At 45.7% G+C, this 12022-nt stretch overlaps 1 protein-coding gene across 1 annotated transcript; it reads right to left on the bottom strand.

Annotated features, from left to right (window-relative positions):
* Positions 1–1270: 1270 nt before the first annotated feature.
* LOC101784440 (homeobox-leucine zipper protein ROC8) lies at positions 1271–5514 on the bottom strand. Its single transcript, XM_004964865.3, has 10 exons — positions 4925–5514; positions 4698–4815; positions 4374–4559; positions 3761–4231; positions 3562–3660; positions 3263–3475; positions 2977–3157; positions 2625–2887; positions 2400–2489; positions 1271–2280 (listed from the first exon to the last, which is right to left on the bottom strand). Exons 1-10 carry the CDS (start codon positions 5017–5019, stop codon positions 1897–1899), a joined length of 2100 nt encoding a protein of 699 aa, XP_004964922.1. The 5' UTR covers positions 5020–5514; the 3' UTR covers positions 1271–1896.
* Between the last annotated feature and the right edge of the window lie 6508 nt (positions 5515–12022).

Below are 12022 nucleotides of genomic sequence, written 5' to 3'. Positions count from 1 at the left end.
TAGCTTAGATCTGAGCATTTTAGGTGCCAGGTCCAGCTCGGCTCGAAGCCCACCGGCTTAGCCCACCCATGCTAGCTTTAGGGCTGAATTTGGTTAAAGAAAATCATTTATGAAAAACTTGTCAACATTTCCTACTCTACAATTAAATTTAATTATTTTTTAACTTACAGAGTAGGAGGTCTGAACCTAGCCTGAAGTCGCCCATGGGACGGGACTCGGCGTGAATTTTAGGGATAAAATCGGCCCCCTTTTTTTTTCCAGCCTGGCTCACAAAATACTCAAATCTATTCTAGCTAGTTTCTCTGTTGAGGACAATTAATAATCCTAGACTTTTATTGTCACGCCCACTAAGATCGTGGAACCAAAAGCTTGATCTACATAATGCATGCCTTAGCTTGTCAACACTGTTTTTCACCTTAGCATGTACCTTACACTCTACTCTACTCTACCAACAACCGACCGCTATTGCATTTCGTGATCCCAAATAACCTCTTGTCATACATCTCGAATGATCTCCACCGGCCTTGCAGCTAGTTTTTGATGGTAACACTGCCTCGTTGCTCCATCTCCTTGTCGTCCACTAGAGAGCAGTGAACTCAAAGCTTTGCCCTGGCATAAACCCCCATCACCAAAAGCCGTCAAAAGTATCACCAGCGACAGGGCAGAAAGGTGGCGTACGTGAACGGATCTCAAAGCACGATGCTCTTTTTTTTTCCCGTCGAAGATCGATCTCGGCCGTCCATCGCCTGATCCCCATGGACCCAGTGCAAACGTCACACCGTGCGCGACACCATGGATGGACTAGGGCTGCGTGCGTGTGCGTGCGTGCGTGAGATGCCGATCCCATCGTAGCAGGCAGTAGCCTGCCTTCCTCCCGGGGGCTGCGCGGCCCAGCCAACCACCATATTAAAGAGACCACCGCAGGAGCCTGAGCCCTGAGCTACTGAGCTAGCACGGTGGTGCGTGCCGGCGCCATCCACTTCCGCCTGCACGCACTTGAATCGCGCGTCCAAATCGGCCCTCTCCGCCGCCGGCGAAGATGACCACCGGCCGCCGCCGCCGCAGCAGCAGCGGACGTGCCACCCGCAGCTAGCTGCTCGTCGTCACAGGTCGGTTTCTTGGGAGATCGAATCGAAGCGCCGGCATGGGGCGTGCCGTCGCAGTCGATGATTGACAGCGATACGACAGGGCCAGGGTGCAAGCCGCGAACTACCAGTCTACAAGCACTCCCGGCAATAGCATAGCACCACACGGAAAAAAGGAAGCAGGGGGCCATGAACGCATCTCACAGCTTTTTACCAGAACTTGTTTTTTCTCCTTTCCATTTATAACCGAAATGAATGTTCATTGAAGGCTTTACATTAATGGACAGAAGTCAATACCCGCACCATTCATCCCCTGCTGCGGCACCAACAACGACAATGGCGAGATGACAAGGATGGATGGATGGATCCTGCATGGAAGAGGCCGGAAGAGCTGTGGTGGTGGTGTGGGAGAAAAATGGCTGCAGCGAGAGGAATGGGACACGGTAGCATGGTGCGTTCTTGACTCCCTCAGCCTGAAAGCCTTCGATCTGTTTGGCTCACGAACGAATGTTTCTAAGGAAGAAAAAAGGAAAAAGAAGAAAACTCGACGAATCCTGCAGATTTAAGCAAAAGGAAAACGACACCGAATCTAAAGGAGGAGGAGAGCTGTTATGGTGGTGATGGATCATGGATGGGTTGATGAGGAGAGAGCTGCGTCAGCTCCGGGAGCAGCGGCAGGTGGCGTCCATGAATGCGAGCATTCAACGGGCCAACCAACTCTCTCGTCAGTCACTCACTGTGGCGGAGGCGGCTGGCGAGGCGGGGCGGGGGGGAGGCGGCGGCGATGGTGGATCGGAAGACGATCGATCGATCAGGGGCCGGCGCAGTTGAGCGCCGCCTTGATCTGCTGCACGGTGGTGCCGATGAGGCCGTTGACGGTGGCGACGGACTCGGCGTTGAGCCTGGACGACGGCAGGTTGCTGACGAGGATCTGGAACGCGACGGTGACGACGCAGCCCGGCGGGGACGCCAGTGGGGCGGCGCTGCTGGACGCGCCCGCCGCGCCGGACCCCGGCCGGCCGTCGGGGAGGATGGCGAAGCCCGACGGCAGCAGCGGGATCCCCGACGGGTCCTCGCCGCTCATCACCACGTTCGCCGCCGGGAGGTCGATCGGCGAGTACACCACCAGCGACCCCGACGCGTCCGTGCAGCTCTCCTGCAGGATCAGCATGCTGTTCTGGTTCGCGTTCAGCCCCTGAAACACCAAAAAAAGCGCCATCAATACGTTGTCGCCAGGAAAACAGAATCAATTCAACAGCACAATTTCGCGTTAATGAACACGAGACGGAGATGACTGGTCGGTCGATTGCTCACTCTCAGCAGGGAGATGCAGTTGCCGGGGTTGGAGCCGTTGGGGATGCGCGACACCTCCTGAACCTGATTGCCGTGCGACAGGACGTCCCACTGCGGCGCAGCAATGGCAAAGGCAAACAACAATCAAGGCGTGATGGCGTTAAATCTTAAATGGCGAGCGCGCTGCGGCTGATGGTGATGTGATGTATCCCGGAGTCCGGACGGCGAGCCGAGGCGTGGGCGTACCTGGGATCGCACGGTCTCGTCGCGGACGAAGGCGAAGACGTGGTCGCCGGGGACGGGCAGCCAGATGGAGGTGGCGGCGCTGAGGACGACGCCGTTGGGCTGGCCGGGGTCGGCGCTGCGGTGCGAGGACACGCGGACGCTCACGTCCGTGGTGCCCGACAGCGGCGTCCACCGCTGCAGCGCTGACGAGCTCAGGCTCGCGCAGAAGCTGCTCACCATCCTCTGCGACAGCTTCATCATGCTCCGCTTCCCCTCCGGCGTCACTGCCCATCAGCGGAACACTCATCAGGTTCAAGCATTGCACGATGTTTGATTCTGTCAAAAAAATGGCTTCATATGTATCTGTGCGTACCTCCGGCGAGGTCGTGGTGCGACGCGCCGAGCACGGCGAGCGACGCGAAGCGCTCGCACGCGCGCTGCAGCGCGGCGAGCCACCGGTGCGCCCCGAACGCGGCGCCGCTCAGCACCAGGTTGCGGTAGAGCACGTTGACGGGGAGCATCTGCTCGATCTCCATGTGCTCGACCCAGGTCACCTGCAAAGACACACGAACGTGTCAGGGACACCCCCGCCATTGTAGCACACAGGGCAATGCACGTGCGTACACGCGTGGAGCAAAAGCACGAGCGGGCCGCGTGACCTTGGAGTAGCCATTGGACATGTCGGCGATGAGGCACCCCGACGGAAGGCGGCGCGTGCGCGACGGGATGCCGCCGTAGTGCGCGTCGCGCTGCCCGTCCAGGGAGACGTCGGCGACGGCCCAGAGGCCCTGCTCGATCTGCTTGCAGTAGCGGAGGAAGCTGAACTCGCGGGTCGGGACGGCGGGCGTCATGATGTGCAGCTCCTCGTACATCTGCAACGACGACGTGACGGCATTGGTTAGTTTCTTCCAAGGATCACGAGAATCATTCCAAGGATTCGATTCTATGGCGGCATTACCATGATCAATGAATCGCTCCTGCCGCCCAAGCCGTTCACGAGGACATCGACGGTGTGCGCCCTGGACACGATGCCGGGGAAGAACTCCATCCACTTGTTCTGCAACAATACCAGAATAGCAGCAGCAATCAATCGTCGGGACGCCTGAGCAAATAAACCGAAGCATGCCGGTAGAAGAGGAAGGGGAAGGAGTGCGTACCGTGTCCATGAAGACGTCGACGAGCGCGACGGCGCTCATGAAGACGAGCGCCGAGTCCCTGGACCCCTCGACATTGATGTCCGGCGGGCGGAACTCGCCGCCGGGCTTGGCGAAGAGGCTGTCGTAGGTGGCGACGTTGAGCGTCTCCCTCGCGTCCCCGGCGACGCCCTTGGCCCAGAGCTGCTCGCCGGCCTGCGCGAGGCGGATGAGCTCGTCCATGGCGCGCGCCGCCATGTCGACCATCATGGGCCTCTCCATCTCCGTCACGGGCGCCGGCATCTGGAACGGCATCCCCGGCGGGCACCCGCCGAGGAGGTCGAGGTCCAGCGACGGCCCGCCGCCGCCGAGCCCATGCCCGGGCATCCCGCCCACGGACAGGTCCAGCGACGACACGGACATGGGCGGCACCGGGGGCATCTGCGTGAACGGCCGGCCGAGGTACTTGGAGGTGTAGCTCGACATCCGGTCCAGCTGCGCGTCCATCCATCCGCATCAGGTTGGCATTGGCACCCAAGAAGAAGAACACCAGAGACGTACTATGAAAATATACAGGAGGACAGGCCGGCGAGGGCGTCGCCGGAATCGGCGCGCCCTTGGTCAAGCCAGTGGTTACCTCTTCCTTGAGGCGGGCGTTCTCCATGCGGAGCTTCTGCTCGTCGAAGTAGTCCTCGGTGACGGGCGGGCCGCCGCAGTTGGGGCAGATGACGTTCTTGAGCGCCTCGCGCATGGTGATGTTCTCGCACCGGATCTTGTCGTTCTCCGCGCGCAGGAAGCAGTTGTCCGCGCGCTCGTGCTGCGCCTGCAACTCGCCAAACAACAAGCACACACACGCGCCATCAAGAATCCGTGGAAAACAAGCCGACAAAAGATCGAAATGGAAAACGGCGACCTCGTGAAAGAAACAAAATCAAGGGAACTCGAAGAAGACACACCGTACCTTCATCTGGGTGCGGCGGTTCTGGAACCAGAACTTGATCTGGCGCGGGTCCAGGCCGAGCTCCCGGCTGAGCGCGGCGCGCTGGTTCTCGTCGGGGTGCTGGCACTCCTTGAACATCCTGCAGCCACGGGGCGAGCGCCATTATTACATCCCTTCAATCATCACGACGGCGCCGGCCGGAAACCAAACAAGCGAAACGAGAGAGAAAGGGAAGGAAGAGAGCGTACGCCTCGAGCTGCTGAATCTGGCGCGGGGTGTGGCGGTGGTAGCGCTTCCGCTGGCGCTGGCTGTCGGAGCCCTCGGGTTCGTCGCCGAAGTCCATTGCCGCCGCCGCCGCCTGGCTACCAACCTCCGCTCGCTCGCTCCTCGCTCTCTACGGCTGTAGATGGAAGAGGAGAGATCTCTGTGGTGTGCTGCAGTGCGGTCTGTGGCCTGGCCCCCCGGTCCTATTTATACACGACGATGAGCAGGCCGAGCAAGAAAGCGCCGGGGCGGTAGCCGCCTTCCAACTCCAGACGAGCTGCGTTGCAGAATAGGCAGGGTATCGCGGAACCTTGGATCCAGCCATGCTTCACGCCATTCCCCCCTCTGCTTCCACCTGGTTTCCTTTCTCGCCCTCGCCTCTCCTTCTCTCTCCTCCTCTCCCGTTTCCGCGGCGGCGGTTACACTTGCTGGCTCCGTCTCTCTCTCTCTCCTCGGCGCCGCTCCTTGGCCGTCCTGCCAATCTCTCTTCCTCCTGCTCTGGCAGGAGAGGGAGGGTGGTGTGAGGTAGCAGGAGCAGTAGTAACCGGTGCGAGCGAATTAAGGGGCGAGGTTTTTAAGCAGGGCAGGGCAGGGGGCGCCCGGCGAGGCCATGACCACTCTCTTTCTCTCTCTACAGTCCCTCTGTTGGGTTTGGATGGGAACAGCTGGGGCCATTTAAGGCCAAACGGGTCGGGTCTGCATGCTGCATTTCCTCACCAGATTCCCCTACCCCTCCACCCGCAAACTACTCCACGGCTTTGTAAATTTGTCTTTTTGTGTTTTATTTGTGTTATGAAACTTGTTTTGCAATGGGCGATACAGTGTAGTGTGTGCTACAGGTCTATAGCATTTAGATTTTGAAACTTGAATGTCTATGATGCTTATTGATCGAGTGGTGATTGAATATGCTGCTACCTTGATTGAATTTGGAGTTCACAATGATCAACTATAGGCCCGTTAATTCGCAATAATGTTTGTTGCATATTAATAGGATTTGATTTTGCGATTTGTAACGCGTGGATTGCGCCATTTATTATTTGTTTCCATCGTATCCATGATCTTATCCGTGTGGATATGATCGTGTGGATATGATCTTGTAACGTAAATTTGCACGTATTGTTTTTTATCGTGCGGCTGATTCCATAACGTAAATTTGTATGTACTACTTTTATCCGTGCAAACACCTAACCTTGTATCATAAATTTGCACGTATTATTTTTAATCTATACGGAAACATAATTTAGTGACATAAATTTGCACGCATAGTTTTTATCCACGTGTAGTCACGTAACGCTAATAGCACGTAGTGTTTCTTGCTTATTGATAGAACCAAGTTTTCGAACTTGACATCTGAATTTGTGGAGAGTATTTGCTAATGTTCGTATGCCTCCACTTGATTGGAATTTAGTAACATAAAATTCAAGCGAGCAAGTAATATTTCATAATGATAAAACAAAACCAAAATTTTACGTGTGAACTAGGTAGCGAATTGTTGACATGATCCAATATTGTTTGCATACTTTTTATTCAAGCCAAATTTCATAACACAAATTTGAAGCATGCAATGCTTCATGTCTATTAATATAATTATTATGCGTATACTTTTCAATCGAGCAGGATTTTGTAATGTAAATTTGAAGCGTCATGCTTCATACTTATCAACATAACTGGAACTCTACGTGTGAATTGGGTCACAAATTATTGTGTTGTTCCTTTATTATATGGATACTTTCCATCAGAGTGGAATTTTAGAAGAAGAAAAATTGATGCATGAGTGCTTCATATTTTATTAATGGAAGCAATTTTGGAACACTATGTGTAAACTAAGTAACGGATTGTTGGCATCCTCTTTTACCGATTTTATATTCCCTACTCAAGTGGCGTGACTTTTTCTGCAATGTAGATTTTCAATCATTTTCATAGCGTGTGATGTCCCTTCTGTGTATGGATATATTTAGAATCCAAACACATGGAATAGAGAAGGATTACTTAATAGTATCATCATAAATATTATATTATTTCTGCATATCTATTTCCATTGGTTGTCTAATTTTCTGTAATATAAATCCTTGTTTCATGAAAATGTGTGTTGCAACCATATGTATTAATGGAACCTTAGGAATTTTTTAAAGAATTATTGATAGTTTCTTGCACACTGATCTCTATTCACTTCTATCTCTACTACAGTTAAGCTAGGACTCTTCAAGTAAAGTAAATTTGCAGTCCTATGATCACAAAGAGCTTTTATTACATGTTATGAGAATCAACCGAAGGATTACTACAATGTAGTACTATTACTTTGTTGTTTCATTTGCATTGATATTTCCATTAAAATGGATGGATTGGCCTTATTAACCTAACTTTATAGTTTTGTCATTTCTCATGGTGTTATTTGATTAAGTCCAGTATGAATTCGTAATAGTGAGTCAAGAATATGAATTATATAAAATGTTGTGTGGCTTATCTCATATGTTCCTTCATTAGGGCAAACTACTAGTTGTTTCTTATGTACTAAAATGAACATGATCTTTTATCTTTAGTACCTATAGCATAAGCATCAAAGAAAATATTATTCAAATATTTAAATGTCTATCTTGTTATCGTTCTAAGAGCAAACCTCATAATCTTCACATACTATGCATTTTGTTATATAAATATGGTATAATTGGATTCACATCATATAATATTTTCACATGGTTATGATTTGTGGTGCTATAAACATTTTAGTATAAGAGAAATTATAAATTTTGAAAATGGAGGGCGAAGTAGAATCAACGTGAACATTCCATATTGACACTGAGTCTGTACCCTCAGTGATATGACTAATATAATTCTTAAAATAGTTATAATTTATTATATTGGATTCGAGCGCATACAGCTTGAGACGCTCGGTTAAATAGCCTTAGCGGGATTGGTTCCTTTTTTCTATTGATCCATATATAACTTAGCATCAACATGAACATTTTATATTGACACTGAATCAATGCCAGCAATGATATGACTAATATAATTCTTAAAATAGTTATAATTTATTATATTGGATTCGAGCGCATACAGCTTGAGACGCTCTGGTTAAATAGCCTTGGCAGGATTGATTCTTTTTTCTATTGATCCACAGATAACTTAGCATCAACGTGAATATTCCATATTGACACTGAATCAATGCCAGCAATGATATGACTAATATAATTCTTAAAATAGTTATAATTTATAATGTTGGATTCAAGCGCATACAACTTGAGATGCTCTGGCTAAATAGTCTTAGCAGGATTGATTCCTTTTTTTGTTGATCTAGAGATAACTCCAGATATCCAGCTAATAAAGTTTTCAAAACTTTAGCAAGAATTTAATATGAAATTAAGTTTGTACAACTTTGTTACCATGTCAATATGGCAATCTTGATTTTTATACTAGGGAGGTGCCGGTATTTTTTACCCTGCAGCCTATTAAGGGATATCCCGAGATAGTAGATTGATCGGTGCGGGAATCATCGGGTCTGGAGCCTGATTGTAAAGTAGGGGGACACAAAATACAATTTTAGTTGCAATAGAGTTGAAGTCGATCTAAGACGAGCCGAGAAAATCCCCATAATATTTTGGGCCAAAGTATTGCGCCCGAGAAAGACATCAGTCGGGCTTGGGCCCTGACCGAGCGGACCACTATTTTTACGCATAAGACAATTGAAATAAATAATCAGTCCCAGCCAGGTCACGCCCTCCCAAATTTTTTCGGGCCGGCAAAATTAGCAGCACGCTCGATCCTATTAGAGGCATGAGCCGAGCTTAGCCCGGCGCGCTCAGACTAGGCTATTGGGTTGAACCTGGCCGGGCCTTATTTGCTTAGGTATAAGTTCAAGCATACAACATATGTGTCCATGGACATGAAAGTTTAAATCTTATTTTTATTTGGATCCCTTGTAAAAATTGAATGGGTTTGCTACTTGTGTGTTGGATCCTAGATAGCATGCCCATAAATGTCTAGTTGAGCTCTTAAGTTGGACTTATTATTCCACTTGTGAGTCAAAATGAACCAGATATGGTTGTAAAAAGTTACTGAATTTGAAAAAAAAAATAACATATTGTAGTTGATTGTTGAGAAGATTGGTCCAAGTAGAACTTTGATGCCTTATTTGTGCTAACAAAGGATGACCAAAGAAAAAGAAGCAATATGATGAGGATTGATGTACTACAATTCAATTCTCTTGTTCCTTGCTCCTTTAATAACTCCATATGACTATTGATTGAACTTCATAAGTGTTATCTATTGTTGGTCAAATAAACTTTGCCACTAATTCTTCAACATAATGGATGCTCATCATTTGCATATGTACATCATCAAAGAAGATATTGTTTGGTTAAATGTATGTGCATACAAGTTATTGCTTTTAAATTGAAACAAGCTACTAAATCTATTTATAAAGAATATGTCAACAAAAAGATTACACATATATTTTTCATTATGCAAGTAGTTCTTCAAATACATCAAATCAGAACTAGATTCATTGTGCTTTGAAAGCAATGTTATAATCATGTATGACTTCTATAACTTATTATAGGTAATGTTTAAAATTGCAACCACCCTATATCCAATCACATATATACTTAAAATATGTCATCTATAAATCCAATATTTAATTAATATTGATATTTATTTTAAGTTATTTTGATAAATTATCATTATGTGTGAAATATTTGATAATTCTAGTTTTAATTTATTAAATTTGGGGAACAACATAGTTCATGCCAATAACATGTTCCCAAATTGTAGCATCAACATTGAAGATGCTTCCATATTCTATTGTATATAATGATGAACCATGAATCAATGCTAACTTCTATATGTTCAATAAAAATTCTAGAAACAGTTGTAATTGATTGTGTTGGATTTAGATGCAAACAGATAGAGATGCTTTTACCAAATAGGTTATTAGTTTTTTTTTGTTTTTAACTGAATCCACAATATCGTGGTAATAAAATTTCCATACTTTAGCAAGTATTTAATAGGGCATTAAGATTTTACTAATTATATTACCATCTTAATATGGGTATATTGAGATCTACATACTAGGTAGGAGTATCAATATAGCATCAGATTTGTAGTCTGAAGTTAGCAAGTTGCATACTAAATTTACTATTATGTTTCCATACATAGCTATTAGCATGAATGTAAGCTTTGTGTTGAGAAAATGGCTAGGCATGACGATAGAATGTATCAATATGTATCCTTCTTGTTTCACAATATAGTTAATAAATTTGATTGTTATAGACTAGCCCATATTTATCCACATTGAACTCTGAATCTTATTTTGATTTGAAGTATTAGGAAAATCAAGTAGGTTTGATACATGTCTGTTGTATTCTAAAACAATCATCCATCAAGATCAAGCTAAAGTCCTAAATTGGATCCATCTTTTCCATTTATACACTCAAATTAACCGATCATGGATGTAAAACTTCCTAAATTATTTTTTAACATTTGAGGTATTGCCATTTAAGATTATTTCTCATAGTAAAAATTCGGTACCTCAAGCTTGTGCTATAAAGGTCTGATCACTGAACAAAAGCAAATAGGAGTAGGATTTTCGGCAGCGCTTTTCTCCTTTTATCTAATACAATCCATTACTCCTATTTCATGTTTCTTAACTCCATGTGAATAGTGATTGATTTTCCAATGTGTAAGTTATTAACAATTAAATAAATTTACTAGCAGGAAGTGAGGCATTCTATTATTCACACATAATGGATGCTTGCCATTTTCATATGTATGTCAAAGAACATATTGGTTGATTTAGTGTATGAGCACATAAGTTACTCCGAAACATGTTTTAAAATTAAATCTATGTCAGAACAAAATTTATATGCATGCTTTAAGTTATGCAAGTAGTGAAATAAATAAATATAATTCATAACTAGCCGTATTTCTTTTAAAAAATAAGTTCACATGTTATACTTTGCAAGAAATGCTATAATTAGGTATGGTATTGGCTTAAAAGGCAAATTAAATAATTCATGCAGCTTCTATAACATATTGCAAACAATGTTTGTGCTTGGAACTAGACATGGGCATTTGTCGAGCTAAGCCTAGAAAATCTCAAGCCTAAAATTCATACCATGGGAATTTCGATCTGATTTTTTGAGCCGGGCCAGGTCTGGCTCGGACTTTCCACTCTTTTTAGTTGAAAAATAACTAAATTAAATTGTCGAGCACGGTTTGGATCGCACCAAAATTAAACTTTTAGTTTCCTCGGACCAAGCTCGTCCCTACATCAGGTGTGGGTGGGCACAACCCCGACGGGATAGGTCTAAAATTCTTAGGTCTACTTGAAACCATACCCGGCCAAAATGGTACAAACTTTAACAATGGGTCCGTAAGTATTTCTTTAAAAAAAAGTTATAAAAGCTCATTTCTTGTGTGTGTGTATTGTTTTAACAAAATATAAAATATAGCCAGTGTTGTTAAAGGCATCAAGAAATGGAAAATAAAATGAGGAACAAAGCATATTTAGATTTGGCACATAGTAATACAACTGTTGAGAAAAAAACATGGAGGCACAAAGACAAAATTCTACTGCCTTAGTCCTAAAATATTAGGGATTTCAAGTTCGTCCTAAGTCAAACTGACAATATTTGTAGAGAAGAACAATAATATATATGATATCAAATGAGTGTAATTAAATCCATCATGAAATATATTTTACGGTTTATTTTTTTGATGTGGTAAATACTAATCATCTTCTCTATAAACCTAATCAAATTAGAATAGTCTGACTTAGATCAAACTCAAGTCGGATGGAGTATTACATTACAAGAGACCCCACGCAAAAGAGGTATGCGTCGATTGTTATTCTCGTGCAGCTGCAAATGGGTTAGAAGCCGCCGGTCTCGTGCTGTTATGAACTAGCTTACAGTCTGAACTCGGATCACTCGACGAGGAACGGTACACCGTATGAGCATGCACCTAATTGGCACAAAGCAATGACCGAGCCCAACCGCGCAGCCTGGAGTTAGTCCATGCACCCCCCAGAATAACGTTGTTACTAATATTCAGAACGAATCAATCTCAGTTGCATCTAACACGTTTGG

This window comes from Setaria italica, chromosome IV (assembly GCF_000263155.2).
Source record: "Setaria italica strain Yugu1 chromosome IV, Setaria_italica_v2.0, whole genome shotgun sequence".
In the NCBI taxonomy this organism is placed as follows: Eukaryota; Viridiplantae; Streptophyta; class Magnoliopsida; order Poales; family Poaceae; genus Setaria; species Setaria italica.
Note: the sequence above shows the minus strand (reverse complement) of the source record. Positions and strands in the feature narration are given on the sequence as shown.

Bases quoted from the DNA above. Each gene is read 5' to 3' on its own strand.
- LOC101784440 (XM_004964865.3), bottom strand. From the start codon at position 5,019: ATGGACTTCGGCGACGAACCCGAGGGCTCCGACAGCCAGCGCCAGCGG. The intron at 4,232-4,373 runs GTAACCACTGGC...ATGGACGCGCAG, and splicing joins ACGCCCGCCTCAAGGAAGAG to CTGGACCGGATGTCGAGCTA. The intron at 2,281-2,399 runs GTGAGCAATCGA...TTGGTGTTTCAG, and splicing joins ACTGCATCTCCCTGCTGAGA to GGGCTGAACGCGAACCAGAA.